This window comes from Microcaecilia unicolor, chromosome 3 (genome assembly GCF_901765095.1).
Source record: "Microcaecilia unicolor chromosome 3, aMicUni1.1, whole genome shotgun sequence".
Lineage (NCBI taxonomy): Eukaryota > Metazoa > Chordata > Amphibia > Gymnophiona > Siphonopidae > Microcaecilia > Microcaecilia unicolor.
Genome location: NC_044033.1, coordinates 139,084,786 through 139,102,350, shown reverse-complemented (window position 1 = coordinate 139,102,350; position 17,565 = coordinate 139,084,786). Strand labels below are relative to the sequence as shown.

The window sequence follows — 17,565 nt, the reverse complement described above, 5'->3', positions numbered from 1 at the left end:
GTGTAAATGTAGGTGCCGAGATTCATGTGTAAAAATTATGCACGAGCCCAAAAAAGGGGCATGGCCATGACAGTGTCATGGGCGGATCAGGGACGTTCCTTTAGCTTACATGTATTTGTATAGAATAAAGGGGATCCACATCTAATTTAAGTGTGGGAATTTAGACCAAGGTTTCATTGGTGTAAATGGTCACACCTAAATGTAGTCGCATTTCCTGGCACTAAGCACTATTCTATAAATGACGCCTAAGTTTGAGTGTCATTTATAGAATAATGCTAAGCACTTTTTTTCAGCGTCAATTTTTTTTTAGTCACCACTAATAGGATTTAGTCCTATATGGATAAAATTAGGCTCCATCCTCAGAACACTGAATCTACTCCTTTTCTTAAATGGATAACCTTTGGTCAGACGTTGAGTTGTCCATCCCAAATGTATCCATTTTGTGGCTGCTAATATTTTAAAAAGCACTTATGTGGTCAGCACTCATTACTGACTGTATAAGTGCTTTTGAATATTTTCTAGTTTGTTTCTCTGTGTTGAAATTTCCAGCATAAGCTTTCCTAATGTTCCTAAGAGCAATTATCATTCAAAATAGATCACATTCTGCCATCTAGTGCTGGATATAATGTTTTTATCCTCTCCTTTAAAACTGAAAGAATGATCAGACTGTCTCCCACTCCCCTTATCTAAAGGGTACCATGCTTCAGATCTCATTGTGTACAGTTTTCCATTGAATTGTAGCACAAACATATGGGAGTGAATTCCATATATGGTGCTGAAAAAAATCGTCATCAGAAACAGCGCTATTCTATAAGCCACGCTTCAAGTTATACAATAGCACTAAGACTAGGGGGGTTGTCTTACCCCTGCAAATTACACCTGACTTTAGGTGCAGCCATTTGCACCAACTGAAACTTAGTACAAATATATGTGCTTAAATTAGGTGCATATCCCCACTTATTCTATAACAATGCAAGTAAATGTTAGGAATGTCCCCACTACCCTCCCATTTCTGTGACCCCTTTTTAAAAATTGTGTGTAAAACTTAGGTGCAGCTCCTGTAAATGCCATTTAAATCTAAGTAGTGCCAATGATTGCTTGCTAAAAAGCCAATGTAGGCTTGCATGTAAAATTTAGGTGTGGATCCCATAAATTCCAATTAAATCTAATTAGTGCCAATAATTGTTTTTTAAAAAGCCAATTATTTGTGTTAATTAGCTTGTTGTTTAATTCAGTTGCGCACACAAATTGGGTGCATGCCCAAATTTGTTTGTGCAATGTTTGGCCTTTTTATAGAATTAGGGGGACGGTGTTTCAGTTAACTTTTTAAAAATCTTTCCACCTATTGCTAAGTGAATCATTCCCACTGGGGCCGTACTGAATATTTGTATTTGATTCAATTTGGCCCTGAATAGTTCCCCAAATACATTGTTCTTATTCGGCCAAATAGTGATTTAAATTTGAATACAAATAATCCGTGATTCTACTGCGCTAAATCCTAGTGAAATAAACACTTGATCTCTGATTTCACATTGCTTCTTTTATTATTTGTTTTGTTGAAGTTCTATGCCCATCATTTGTATTCTGCCGAATAATATTTTCATTATTCGTATTTGGCCGAATAGTAACATATGCTATTCAGTACAACTCTAATTCAAATACAAGCATTTAACTATGCTCTTTGACATGAAGCCCTATTTTACACTTTTACACAGAACATAGAGATCTGAATTGTGATGCCCAGATCATGATGTGCTCATTTTCAGTGATATTTTAGAAAACAAATCAGCCAAGGCAGATTACACCTTTACCTAAAACATCTGCAAGAGTGCATGCGATGCGTGTTTGCTGGCATGTGCAGCGGGAGCAACCATATTACAAATATACATGTTGATAAAAAAAAGAACAACATGAGCTCATTAGCACTTAATATGGAAGCGGTGAGTCTGCAACTTCCATGTGTAGCAACCTCATTTTATAAATTAATCCCCCTGTTTACTAAGCTGCGCTAGTGGCTGCTGTGCGCTAATGCCGATACAGCTGCGCAGCTTAGTAAACAGGGAGGTAAGTTTCTCCAATTAAATAGTGAGGCTGTAATTGTAACTTGGTTTCATTTTGGAGGATGAAATACATTATATGGGATTAAGGAAAATGGCTCCCTTAGTCCCTTCTCCAGGACCCTGGACGAAACAAACACATTAAAAAAACCTATGCATGCCTTCAAGCTGGATTAAAACCCATTATTGAAATTTTTCTCATGACACATATATTGGTATTTAAATGTGTGTGCAGTAAACATGTGTAAATGTTATTTGTATGTGAATATATTTCTAAATAATGTGTTGTATCTTGCAAATATAGAGAGCTGCTCTATAGGCTCTTTCTGACAAACCAAACTAACTCTTCCACATTTTTTTCTTAAAATTAATCAAGGATTGGCAAGTAATACATTTATAACTACAAAGTTTGAAGTGTAGATAACTGAAAAATTCCAGGTATTTGTGGAAATATATGAACAGCTCCTTGTCAGAGCATAAGAATGTCTGACTATGAGGTAGATGCACTAAAGCTAAATGAGCCTTTAATGACTCTCCAATGAGGAAAATTTGATCCGTTGCATGCATCAAAGGGCTTTTACCGAGGAAGCCAGCAGCTAACGAAAACGGAATGGAGATGAGCAATTAGTGTGAAAACCCCATTGAAACGACATGCACTAACCTTTTCCGATTGCCTTTACGCAGGAAAAAGGCAGGAAATCTAACGAGAGGTCTGGACCACTCGTTAGGACAGCTCTGTGCCAGGAAAAATCATTAAGTAAAAAAATAAACAAACTTTGAGCCAATCCCAGCGCATTAGCAGAGCTAAAAGCGCTGTGATTGGTCCAAAGGACGTCAGAAAACACATAAATAAATAAAAATAAAAAAAGGATCGGGAGGGGGCAAGGGCGCTCATCAGGAGCGTCCTGTACGGACGGCCTTGCCCCCCCCGCTGCTCCCCACTTTCCGCCGCTCCCCCCACCCCAAAAAAGCAAAATTCTAGCAGCCCCTGCCCCCCTCCCTTCCTCACTACTCTCTCACCTCAGCTCCGCCTCCCGACATCCTCCGTCCTGTGCCCCGCCCCCTTTTGGGGTCGTCGCCGCCATTCCCCTCCTCCATCGGGCCCCCCTCCCTCTTACCGGGCCCGTGCAGTGCCTCTGTCCGAAGGCGCTGCACGGGCAAGAAGAAAGCTGATGCCTGCCTTCGCCCAGCTTCGATGGCGCGTCTTTCTCCTGCTGGGCCCGCCCCTGTCTGACGTCAGTAACCTACGTAGGTTACTGATGTCAGACAGGGGCGGGCCCAGCAGGAGAAAGACGCGCCATCGAAGCTGGGCGAAGGCAGGCATCAGCTTTCTTCTTGCCCGTGCAGCGCCTTCGGACAGAGGAGAGAGGCACTGCACGGGCCCGGTAAGAGGGAGGGGGGCCCGATGCAGGAGGGGAATGGTGGCGACGACCTCAAAAGGGGGCGGGGCACAGGACGGAGGATGTCGGGAGGCGGAGCTGAGGTGAGAGAGTAGTGAGGAAGGGAGGGGGGCAGGGGCTGCTTGAATTTTGCTTTTTCGGGGTGGGGGGAGCGGCGGAACGTGGGGAGCAGCGGGGGGGGGGGGGGCAAGGCCGTCCGTACAGGACGCTCCTGATGAGCGCCCTTGCCCCCTCCCGACCCTTTTTTTTTATTTTTGTTTTGATTTGGGAGCCATGTTCTTGTGATTTGACTGTGTTTTGACTGTTTGTGGCATGCGCAGAGCAGCTAACATAACGCTTGGCTGCTCTGCGCATGATTTGGGGGCCGATTAACGATGTGTATTGTGATTCTTTGATACATTGTACGTTTCAATACCGATCTCAGCATGTGTGACTTTTTTTTTTGGTGCATTTTTCGTTATTTTAAAATCGTTAGGGACTTTAACGATTTAGATTTTTTTACGTTTGGTTGCTGCATCTGCCTCTATGTCAGACCAAGGATCCATTGACCCCCAACATCTTGTCTCTAACAGTAGCCAGTTCTGGTCAGAAGTACCTGGCCGGAACCCAACAAGTCAATGCATTCCTGGTTGTTCACTATTAGAGATAAGCATCAGTTTTCCCAAGCTTACATGACCAACAATGATTTATGGGCTGTTCCTTCAGGTACTTGTCTAAATCTTTTTAAAATCTAGCAATGCTAACTGCTTTGACTCAGGACTACTGAGAAGGGGACAGGAGGGGCAAAATTCCCCAGGGCCTGGCCTCCAAGGGGGGCCTGCCTGGCGCTGGCATGGCTCATATGGTTGATTGGTCTCTTCTGTTCCTGTGTGCCACAGAGCAGAGTTATTGTGTTGTTGTGTTAACTCTGCTTTGCTGGCCACAGGTCCTTCTTTCTGCCTCCTGTGTGAAATACTTCCTGTTTGGATGTGGCAGACTTGTGCAGCAGAGCAGGAGATGAGCAAGTAAGCAGGAGCCGGGGGGGGGGGGGGGGGGGGGGGGGGGGGGGGGGGGGGGGGGGGGGGGGGGGGGGGGGGGGGGGGGTGGGGTGGGGGGCAGGGTGCAGGGGGGTGTTTGCCCTGGGCCCAGCTTTGTCTCTCGGTGGCCCTGCTTTGACCACATCTTCAGGCAACACATTCCATTACTGAATTGTGTACTGAGTCAAAAATTATGTTGTTTAATTTGTTTTGAATGTTCTACTTAGTAGATTCTTAGAAGACCCCTAGTCTTAGTATTTTTGAAAAAAACTAAATAACTGTCCCCTATTTACCCATTCCTATCCATTCATGGTTTTATAGACCTCTATCATATCTCCTCTTAGCCATCTTTCCTACAAGCTAAAGAGCCTTAGCCTGTTTTGCCTCTCATCATAGGGGATCCATTCTGTTCCCTTGGAATTTCCCATGGGCACTTGCACAGTTGTCCACAGAAAGCTTGAATGTGGGTTAGTGGTCTGCAGTTTCTGGGAATCTGGAACCTGGTCCAAATGTTCATAACTAATGACCTTATTTCATGTTTATTTAAATATTTTAATAATGTGATGTTTTAAAATCTGTGATACAGTTGCTGACAAATCATTATGAGCGGTGCTGGAAGTATTACTGCTTGCCTGGCGGATGGGGGAATTTTGGTGCTGCCTCTCAAGAAGAACTTCATTTGTCCAGGAAATTGTTCTGGGGTATTTTTGATGCATTATCTCAGAAGGTATCTAGCCATCTATCTTTTTAAATTGTTTTCTTTTTCGTTGTAGTAATGCATGTTACTCATCTGTATCATGTGAATGTGTATTTAGTAACAATAGAGAGTGTATGCTTCATAAGTAGAAATTGGATTGCAGATCTATAGGCTTGATTCATTCCTAGAGGTTTGGGCTTTCTGTATGCAAACAGCCAAAAGATCCTGCTTTTCACAAATATATACTGTTGTATAATGGGGATGTTTAGCTGCTGTTCATGCTGCAACAGACAACAAATATTTTGGAAGAGCCTGAAACAAAGGTATTAAGGATACATAGGAGCCAGAATCAACCAGTGTTTTCCATTACTGACTTCTGCTCCATGTCCAATCACACTACTAAAGGGTTATTCACCCATCTAGATACACAGAACCCAATTTTGAGCAAAATGTCTGTGGAATAATTTTAAATGGCTGAGCTAAACATTCCATGTGGAGCCCAGATGTGCACATAAACTAATTAGACAGTTGGGTGCTAACAAGCAATTATTGAGGTTAATTGGAATTAATTGACACTAATTTGGATTGTATGCGCACATCTACCTATGCACTATTCTATAATGCTGCATGCCCAGAGTGTCAAGTGGACTGAGTTCAACAAGCTCAAATCAAGCTGTTAGTCTAGAAAAAAGATTCATTCTCAATCTGGCAGTACACGTTGGGTGTATCAGCAAAGCTTGCTGACCCAATCCTCATCATACTGAAACACAGACAACAAGACATGTCAGAAAGAGGATCCATCAGAGGTAGTTTACCTTGCCCCTATACTAATCCATAGGCTCAGCTGAAGGAAGACCATTGTGCATTGCTTGAGCATGGTGGACGTGCTGCCTACAAACAGTATTCTATAAGCCGTGTCTAAAGTTTGGCGTAGTCTATAGAAAAACACGTAAGCAGAGAGGTCATGTATAAATTTAGGTGCCGCCATTTGCACCAGTGAAAACATGGTGCAAATTCCCACATCTAGATTTATATGCAAAGCACCCATATTCTATAATTATGCACCTAACTCAAAACCATGCTCCCTATCCGCCTTGGAACACCCATGACCTTCCTATTTCTGTACCTCCTTTTTTGGACCATGTGTAAATTGTAGGCATGGATCCCGTGGCTAAATTTACACGTGAGTCCCAATTACATCTAATTAGTGCCAGTAATTGCTTATTAAAAAGCCAATTATTGGCACTAATTGGCTTGTTATTCTGTTAAATTGTACACACAAATTGAGTTCATGCCTAAATGTGTGCACACAACTTTTGGCAACTTTTATAGAATCAGGGGGATAGAGTTTGCTTGATAGGAGCTTATTCTAGAAAGAAAAGTAGGCGCCTACTTTCTTTTATAGACTACTAGCATGACTGGGTATATATGCAGAGTTGGTAAAAGTGATGATGCTGACATGCCATAGCCATAGATACGCACTTGTGCTCTAATTCTATAAACTTGCATGCACATTGTTATACTTAACTTGCAAAGTTGTGTGTGCAAGTTATAAAATAATGTCAGTTATACGCATAACTTATCATAATAATTAGCAGCTAATTGGCATTAACAACCTATTATTGGCTATAATCAGTGTTAATTGGCTCTAAGCAGTTACCCACGTAATTGCCTTAGTTGGTATTCTGTAAGCTGGTGTGCAAATCCAAAGCACTCAGCTGGACCTGGGAGGGGCATGGGCGGGTCAGGAGCATGCCCAGTACTTATTCACACAGGCTATACAATACTAGCAGTTACACACCTAACTGGCTATATTTACACCAGCCATTGAGCTGGTATTAGTGATCGTGCCTAAAATTAGATGCCCAGCCATGGACTTATATTAGTATTCTATAACATAGTAACATAGTAGATGACGGCAGATAAAGACCTGTATAGTCCATCCAGTCTGCCCAACATGATAAACTCATAAGGTATGATGTGATACTACATATGCATACTTGATCTTGATGTGTCCTTGCAATTTTCAGGGTATAGACCGTAGAAGTCTGCTCGGCACTGGCTTTGCTTCCAAATTACTGACTTTGCCTTGTTCTCCAACTTCTGAAGTTGTCATCAAAGCCCCACTCCAGCCCATCCAAATCTGTCCAGCTATGATCAGGGTACAGACTGTAGAAGTCTGCCCAGTAATGGCTTTGCTTCCCAACTACTGATGTTGCCATCTGATCACCACTAGACTTGTTTGATTTCATGCCTTCTGTACAGGATTCCTTTGTGTGTATCCCACACATTTTTGAATTCCGTTACCATTTTAAAAAAATGTGTGCGATAAACAGAAAGGAATCCTGTAAATTACACTCTAACCCCCAGATTTGTATAGTGCGACTTAAATTGCGTGCACAAATCTGGTCATATTCTGGATTTGTGTGGGCAACTGAATTAGTTAACAAGCCAATCAGGTGCTGATTATTGCCACTTAACATGCAATTATTGACACAAATGGTCATTAATTAGAATTTACGTGCACAATTGTCTAAGCATATTCTGCAACATGATACATGTAAATTCTAAGTCACATAATTGAAAAGAGGGCATGGCCATGGGTATGAAATGGATGCGTCGTGGGCGTTTCTCAAATCTATGCGTGTTGTGATAGAATATACCCAGTCCGTGCCTAATTTAGGTGCTGGGATTTATACAAAGCTTTATTGGTGTAATTGCCCGCAACTAAATTTAGCCACATGGATGGGTGCTCGGCATATTCTATAATCCGCATAGAAATTTAGGCTTATTCTCTAAAGTACTTTATAAAATATGCCTAGGCGTATTTTTTTTTTGGTGCAGATTTTTCAGGTGCCATATATAGAACCTAGCCCTAATTGCTAATTTAGGCTTCATGCTTGGCGTACATCATCCCTAAAGATAACTTTCAGCAAGCTATCGAGAATTACCCCCATGATTTATAGTATTCTGTTGGTTATGCATACAAGTGAGTGACTCACCAAATCTCCACCCATAAGTATGCTTACCTGTAAAATATCCGCTGTGTAAAATATACAAGTATATAAGAAGGCAGAATTTGGCTACGGCAGAATTGTGGCATTTGGGGTATATTCCTTCATGTTAATAATTAGTGAGTAAATGTTAGCACCCGCTTTATGGAATTATCTCTTTGATTCCTACATGTTTATATTGCACCCTGTGTGACCTGTTTACAATGTCTCGGCACACCTGATAGGCATCTTGTGTTCTTTGATGATAACCTCTCAATTAAAAAGGTTTATAAATGATGGAAGTGTTTTATTACCATCTCAGCATGGTTTTAGAAATTTTTATAGTACAGAAACATTATTGATTGCATTGGTTTCTTGTGTTAAGTCTTAGTTGAGCAAAGGTAGTCAAATGCCACTGTTGCGTTTTGATATGTCTGCGGCTTTTGATAAAGTGAACCACAATATGTTATTATGTAGATTTTCAGAGATAGGGGAGACTGGGGTTGTGTTGAAATGGTCTGAAGGGTTTTTTTTAAACAATGTGCAGTATAAGATGTTGAAGGATGGAGTTTACTCTGAATATTGGGTTCTACCGTGTGGGATACCGCAAGGTTCACCGAAATCCCTCATATTATATAAGTTTATATGAGTACTTTAAATATGATTTCATTGCAATCTGGAGAGAAGTTGTTTTCATATGCTGATGATATATATTTATTGATACCTATTTATTCCAATTGGAATTATTTTCTATCTAGATTATCAGAGATATTGGAACAAGTTAAACAATGGTCTCAGGCTTATCGTTTGAAACTTAATACTGAGAAAACAAAGTTTTTATGGTTTGTTCTATAGAAAGACTCTATTCTGACTTCTATTCAACTAGCTGATGGTATGAATTTTAAAACTGATACTATTTCAAGAGTATTGGGTATGTTGCTGGACTCTGCACTGAATTTTGAGGCACACGTTAATTCAGTGGTTAAGAAATCATTTTTAAAATTAAGACAATTGTGTTTGATTCACTTTTTTTCAATAACACTATAGGATAATAGTTCAGTCTGTGATATTATCTTCTTTGGGTACTGTAATGCTATATATACTGGTTTTTCAGCAGAGTTTGTAATGAAATTGAGGTTAGTGCAGAATACAGCTGCAAGATTGATTTATTCAAAATCAAGTTTTGATCATGTGACTCCTTTATTGTTGAATCTACTTTGGGTACTAGTAGAATTATATATTAAATTTAAAATATGCTGTTTGGTTTTTAAGACATTAACTGGAAATATGCCGGATAATTTCCTCTTTTAATCTGTTGGGTGGGCGGTTTGGGAAACGTAATTCTGAACATTAAATGTTATGCTTTCCACTGTTAAAGCTGTGAAATATAACCAGATACATCAAGGGTCATACTGCTATTTTGCAGTTGAGTTTTAGAATTCAGTCCCTGTACACATTCATCAGATTTTTAGGAAGGAGTTAAAACGTGGTTGTTTGAGAGGTTTTTGAAGTAGAAAGTCATAATTAAATATGGGAGAGAGAAAATTAGAAAATTTGTTTCGCTATTATGTAATGTGTGTTATGTAAACCTATTTTGAATCTTACAAATAAAGGATTTAGTGGAATAGAAGACTTAGGAAGTGTATTTTCAAAGCACTTAGACTTACAAAGTTACATAGAAGGCAATTTTCGATATGACGTTTAAGTCCGACTTTAGACGTTTTGCAAAAACGTCCAACATCTGAATAGGAAAGAAGTTCATTTTCAAAAAAGAAAAATGTCTATCTTTTGTTTTCAAAAATAATGTTTCTAATAAGCTTTTGTGCTTTGGACGTTTTGTTTTTTGGTCCATTAAAAAAAAAAAAAAGTCCAAGTGAAAAAGGTAAAAAGGAGCCAGCATGTTTAATAGACTGGTATCCCAGACATCCCAGGAGATAAATGGGGTACCCGAGGGGGCACTGCAGTGGACTTCAAAAACATGCTCCCAGGTACACATCTCACTGTTGTTCCCTTATCTTGTCTGCTGAGCCCCCCAAAACCCACCCAAAACCTACTGCCCTAAACTGTACATCACTACAATAACCGTTATGGGTGAAGGGGGCACCTATATGTGTTACAGTGGGTTTCTGTTGAGTTTTGTAGGGCTCACAGTTTCCCCCACAAATGTGATAGGTAGAGGGAGATAGGGGCCAGAGTCCCCCACTCCATGGTGCCAAGGCCGCCGCTGTCCCCCCGGATCGCCGTTGCTGCCCCCGCCTGTTGCAACTGCAACTACCTTGGCTGGTGGGAATCCCAAGGCCCCACCAGCAGAAGAGGGCTTCCTGCTGCATGGCCTGCCCCTGCGGCTGCTTTTTCTCGCACGTCTCGCATGCTCGGTTTCAAAACCGAGCATGAGCGGCCTGAGGGGGGAAGGCAGTAGAATGAAGAAGAGCAGCGCTGGAGGAGGACTTCTTCTGCTGGTGGGGCCTTGAGGGGGGGACCGGAGGCCCTGGCCTGAAGTCCAGCCTCCAAGGGCAGCCCGGCGCCGGAGTTTTCTCTCTCCTGCTTCTGTCAGGACGCAATCATCCGGATCCTGTCAGGAGCAGGAGAGAGAGAGACCCTGGCGCCGGCCCCCCTTGGAGGCCTGGGGAATTTTGCCCCCCCCCCCCGCTCCCCCCTCTTGGCGGCCCTGCTTGGTGCACTACACTGACCACTACACTACTCCAAGGACCTGCATGCTGCTCTAATAGACCTGGCTGTAACATCTGAGGCTGTCATAGAGGCTGCTAAACCATATTTGTATTCACATTTGTGGGGGGTGGGGGTTGGGAGGTGGATCACTAGGGGTTATTGGGGGGTAACCCCGGATTCCCTCCAGTAGTCATTTGGTCATTTAGAGCACCCTTTTGTGCCTTATTCGTTATAAAAACAGGTTTAGCTCAAAACATCTTAGTTTTAGTCCTGGACACTTTTGTTTTGTTCGATTATGGCTGAAAAAAGTCCAAGTGTTAGGAATGCCTAGATCCTGCCCTTAACACACCCCATTGTGATTTAAACACACTTCTGACGGATTTCATAGAAAAACGTCTAAAAATTGGTTTTGAAAATACCAATTTGAACGTTTTTGTAAGGAAAACATCCAAATGCAGATTTATGCCACTTTTTGGATGTTTTTCTCTTTTGAAAACAAGCGCCATAGTAACCTATGAAACTTTTGTAAGCCTAAGTGCTTTGAAAATGAGGTTAGTAGCATAGCATAGCATAGCATAACATTTTAAACAGCAGGAACTAAACAGGGAAAAGAAGAGAGAGTAGCAGTCAGTTTGCTTCCACTTGTGTGTATATGTCCTGATTATATCCTGAATAATAACATGCTTCTATATCTTTGTGATGACAGCAAGAGGTGTTTGTCACACCCTAAAGTAGCCTGAAAGACACTTTGCTAATGAGGTTGGTGACTGTGTTTTAGTAAGTGACAGGACATTTACATTCAAGAATGGGGTGTTATATAGGCAGAACCTGTTTTATTGTGACATCCTTGCTGACAATGTAGGGTGTGATGCAGTGAGGAAGCCCTTATCTGTGACAGATCAAGCTCCAGTAACCAGAGCATCTAGCTTGCTGGACTGTGCTGACTGCTGAGGTGTAGAAGTGGATGGAAAGCTTGTGAGGCAGTGCATAGGTTGAGAGCTACAATTTCCCTTTTTCTTATCACTGGTTTGAAGTCTTCTAGGAAAGGATATTTCTGAGCAGACTGAGGTCACAGGATTAATTGGAACACATGGCATATCATTAGGTCTGTTCTTGTGTTTGCTGCCACTTTTGCAAGGGACAAATTCCACACAAAGGAATTGTGCAAGGTAAAACCTATGCAGAAAGCACCGTATATCATTTATCTTTTCTTCTGGGCAAAACTTCAATTGCCTGCATGAAGTGAACGTTTTTGTAATATATACAGGGAGACCAGATTTATTGGACAAAGGCTTTATGATTTTGGGTGGCAGTGTGGAAGTGAGCCATGGTTGTAGTAGAGGTGTAGGTTTTATAAGAATCAAAAAAGTAGATGGCAAAGCCTGAAAGAGATTAGAAGCGGAGTCTGGCACTGAAACAGATTTGTGACATGCTTGTCACAGGTGTGACAGAGTGGTAGGAAAAAAATTAAGAGGGCAGTTAAAAGATATGGTAGAAGTTAAAAATGTGAATTTATATATTGTATCTATCCATGATAGTAGGAAACCAGAGAAATAATCTTAATTGTTCATATGTCCATTTGAAATTCATGCAGGGTTATCAACACTGGGCCTGAAATGTATAGTCAATTATGTGCTTGTTTAATGGATCGTGACAGCATGATCACGATGCCACCTATATACATTTAATGTCACTAGTGGCACTGAATATATAGATTAAACTAAATACTGGTGCTGGTTCTATCTGAAAAATGGTCTGAGTGTCATAATCTTTGAAGACACATCTCTTCAACAAAGCTTACAAAAAGAACCCTTAATGTCTTAATCCCACCAAACCCACTTAAGGATTAAAATACACCTCTTACACCACCCTACCTAATCACTTACCTCTCTAATCCCTCATACATCTTCTGAATACTACCGATTGTATCTTAGATCCTGTCATGACTATGTCATAACAACACTCTGTAAACCACATTGAGCCTGCAAATAGGTGGGATAATGTGGGGTACAAATGCAATAAATAATAATAATAATAATAATAATAAATGACAGTTTCCATAGTAGTCAGAAATAAATAGGAAATGTGTATTGTAGGCACTTCTGTGACCTGTTTTTTTCTTTTTTTTCCCCTCCATTCAGAAGTATGAACAAGAGCTATTCAAGCTAGCATTACCTTGCTTGAGTGCCATTGCTGGGGCTCTACCTCCAGACTACATGGAGTCAAATTATGTCAGCATGTTGGAGAAGCAGTCGTCCGTGGACTCCGAGGGGAACTTCAACCCACAGCCTGTTGACACCTCAAAGTATGATTGTTGTCTCTTCTTATCGTTTCCTGTGGGGTTGATATTCAGTATTTTTAGCCAGGCAGAAGACGCCCCCGTGCAGATTGGGAGCATATATTCAGCGGTGCTTTACTGGAGAGTGCCACTGAATTATCCACTCCGACTGCTGGGGCACTATCTGGGTAGTGCAACTACAGGTGGAATCTGGAAATTACCCAGGCCTCACTGATATTCATTGCTGGTGCCTGGATAAATATTTAGGTAAGTAGGACTAGAGGAATAGCAGTCCTAACCTGCCTCAACAGTTATGCAGGTATCAGCACTGACCCATGTAACTTCCAGTGGCCCGAAAAGTTCTGTATATTTAGGGCTTGATTCAGTATATGGCTCCAAAAATCGGCACTTAATGGTATTCTAGAAAGGGCATCTATATTGCAAATGGGAATTCAAACTTAATTAAATGACAATTCTATCTACCTAGAAAGTTTGAACTTATTAGTTTGTGGGTGTCTCTTATCTGATATATTATTATTAAACAAATCGGAACCTCAAATCTCCAGAAAAGGGGAAATACCAGTGTATCAAAAAGCTCCTATCTATATAGGAGTCCGTTCATATCATTGGTTCTATAAAGGGGAAAGGGAGAAAAACAATCAATTGCAAAAACTCACAGTGAGTGAGAAAATCGATTGATTTAAAAAAACAAAACAAAACCCTTACCACCTTATTAATCACCTAGTGAGGGACACCAAACACCAAACTACCTAAGACTGAATCAAACTCAAGTATGTATTGAATACTGCATCAACAACCCCCTAACTAGCCCCAACAGTCCGTGCTAGCAACTCCAAAGGTTTATATATATATATAATCTAAGCAAGAAGTACATAGCTTCAAAATATGGAGGGTCCCAAACCCACCGGATTGGTACCGGTACCGATAAGGAAAAAGTGAGTCAGCAGTCTTTTCAGTTTCTTGGTCCCAGCCTCTTATAAAAACCCTTCTACAAGTGCGCCTTGTTTCACCAAATCTGTAGCTGCTTCAGGAAGGGTGCTAAAAGTAATCCAAGAATTTCATAATGACCAAAGAACCCGAGCTCAAGTCGCAAATTGCATAAAGATGGCGCCTAGAAAGGGCGCCTGAGGATGGGCGCTCTTTATAGATTAATGCACAGTTCTGGAAGCTGTGCACAACTTTGGGCACGAGGATTTACACCAACTGAAACGAGGTATAAATCCTGGCATGCAGCTTAGGTGCAAATCCCCCTAATTCTATTAACACTGCATGCATTTTAAGGGAACACCCCTGACTTGCCCATGTCCCTCCCATCATTACATCCCCTTTTCAGATTTACGTCGAAAAACACTTAGGTGATATTCTGTAACTGGGTGCATCAGTGTATTTCTGTATGGATCTGTCGTTTTTGGCCGTTTTAGTACCTTGCTTCCGTTAGAATGCTTTTCTGTACAGAAAAATCAGCACAGAAATGGCGCATAATGTTAGACACCATATAATTATTGTGTTAGTGTCAGTACCCAGTTTAGGCCTGGCACTGAATATCAAGGATACCAAACGTAATTCTGGGTATTCAATAAGAAACGGTTTCAAATTACAAAATTGGTAAATATAACAGAAACCTTCATGAAAATTTTAAAGCAAAAATTTTTTTTATCTCATTACTCATATTGTATACATAATTACTTTTTATGCAGAATCCAATAAAGTATATAAATATTTATTTGTTGTGCTCAGTTTTTTTGGTGTATTGCTGTGGACTGAAAATCCAAGCTTTGCAGGGACACCACCCTTACATCATAGCACATCCTACCTCCATCCTAATAATAATGTTCAATAGATGGGCAAAGTCCAAGAAAAATATTAAGAACTGATGTTCAAAAAGATTGAATAACAGCTACTTAGCTTAAGTGGAGATTGTGCAAAATCAAAGATCTTCTTCCTGCAAAGTTCTTGTCCACTGCAATACTTTTTTTCAAAGAATCATTCCGTGCAGAATTTAAGAACAAAGGAATCACAGTTCAGCAATTTTAGTTCCCTACATGGGCCATGTTTCGCCAAACTAATGGCGTCTTCAGGGGAACTGATCTGAAATACAGGTTAGAGATTGTATAAAACCAGCACTTCATCTCATATCTAAAAATAAGTGTAGAATAACCATACAAAACTTAAAATGTAAAATATACTCCTCTACAGCAGAAAATCCAAAATATAACTCACTGTTCAGCAGAACCAGGGAGGAGCCCCACCCTGTCCGGTTCACAAACCTACTCCCGAACGCCCACACATGCGCAGAATATATGTCAGGCATCAGCTGTTTCCAAACGGCGGGAAAAGATTAAATGAGAGCTTGCCATTCTATTTCTCTATTCAGGCCACTAGGGGCCACTGTTCGCCATCGAAAAATAAATTCTTGCTCTTTCTGAAGTAACAAACGAGAGACATCTCCACCTAAAGGTTGTTTTTCAGTGATAATGGAAAATGAAAGCGCCCAGCTCAAAAACGAATAAATCCAAGGCATTTGTTCGTGGGAGGGGCCAGGAGTCGTAGTGCACTGGTCCCCCTCACATGCCAGGACACCAACCGGGCACCCTAGGGGGCACTTTTACAAAAACAAAAAAAAAAGGTAAAAGAGCTCCCAGCTGCATAGCACCCTTCCCTTGGGTGTTGAGCCCCCCAAATCCCCCTCAAAACCCACCGCCCACAAGTCTACACCATTACTACTACTACTACTACTTAACATTTCTAGAGCGCTACTAGGGTTACGCATTACTATAGCCCTAAGGGGTGAAGGGGGCACCTACATGTGGGTACAGTGGGTTTGGGGGGCGGTTTGGAGGGCTCCCATTTACCAGCACAAGTGTAACAGGTGGGGGGGGATAGGCCTGGGCCTGGGTCCACCTGCCTGAAGTCCACTGCACCCCCTAATAACTGCTCCAGTGACCTGCATACTGCTGCCAGGGAGGTGGGTATGACATTTGAGGGTGAAAATAAAAAGTTGTGAAACGGCATATTTTGTGGTGGGAGGGGGTTTGTGACCACTGGGGGAGTCAGGAGAGGTCATCCCCGATTCCCTCCAGTGGTCATCTGGTCATTTAGGGCACTTTTTGGGGCCTTATTCGTGGAAAAACAAGGTCCAGGAAAAGTGCCCTAAATTCTCTCTAAAAACGCATATTTTTCTTCCATTATCGGCGAAAGGCGCCCATCTCTGATCGCCCGATAACCACGCCCCAGTTCCGCCTTCACCATGCCTTCGACACGCCCCCATCAACTTTGTCCGCATCCGCGACGGAGTGCAGTTGAAAACGTCCAAATTCGGCTTTCGATTATACCGCTTTATTCGTTTTTGTGAGATAAACGTCTATCTCCAGATTTGGGTCGCAATATAGGCGTTTTTCTTTTTCAATTATAAGCTGGATAATGTGTTACAAATCTGATGTGAATGAATCAAATAAACATGCAGAGGCTATTAACATTGCTAGATTGAACTGCCCCAATCTAAATGCTTAGCCATACTTAAAACATTAATCAGAAATGCTCTTTTTTTTTTTTTTTATTTATAATTTTCAAAAATAATATAAAGTATATTTATACATATACATGATGTGAGAATTAAATATTCAGAATATAGGATTTCTCCGAAACAATATCAAGATTATAATTCTTATTACTTTGACCACAATATTTGGACAAGACACTAGGAAAAAAAAAAAATTAACTGGAATTATATTCAAATAAATTGAGAGGAAAAAGCACATAAGTCAACTAGCTGATATTACAAGCATAAACTGTGTGAGTATTCAGGTAGCTTCATCATCACCACTCCCTTCTTTGGCAATTAACCATTTTAGCATTTTCTCAGGATCCAGGAATACAAAATTAACATTATTAAGAGACACACAGCATCTACAAAGATATTTCAGCACAAAAGAACCACCTAATGCGAGAATTCGTGGTTTAAACGCCAGGAACTCTCGCCTTCTTTTCTGTGTTACCTTATTCAAATCTGGAAAAACTTGTATCCTGGCGCCTAAGAATAGTGCCTTCATATGTTTAAAATACAAGCGAAAGATATTATTTCTATCCAGTTGCAATGCAAAAGTCACTAGGATAGTAGTACGTTGAGTAACCACATCTAAGGAACTTTCCAGAAATTCAGTGAGGTTAAGTCCAGGTTGAGAACCTTGAGATTGAGATCTAATTCCAGAAATATATTGGGCTCTGGTAATTGGTGGATAACCCTCTACCGGAACTCCAAGAATTTCTCCAAAATACTTCTTTAACATATCTATAGCAGGCATCAATGGAGACTTGGGAAAATTAAGAAATCGTAAATTATTTCTCCGTCCTCGGTTATCTAGAAATTCCAGCTTCCTCGCTAGAATTTCCCTGTCCTTAACCATAACTCCTGTCAAGTTCTGAAGTTTCTGTGT

The 17,565-nt window shown here is 41.0% G+C and overlaps 1 protein-coding gene across 1 annotated transcript in view; it reads left to right on the top strand.

Moving 5' to 3' along the window:
- The window catches only part of RYR2 (ryanodine receptor 2), a 908,577-nt gene that overhangs the window by 461,221 nt on the left and 429,791 nt on the right, over positions 1-17,565 (top strand). Inside the window, 2 exon segments of the mRNA XM_030194683.1 lie at positions 5,060-5,200; positions 12,975-13,138. Coding sequence (XP_030050543.1) covers positions 5,060-5,200; positions 12,975-13,138 — 305 coding nt within the window.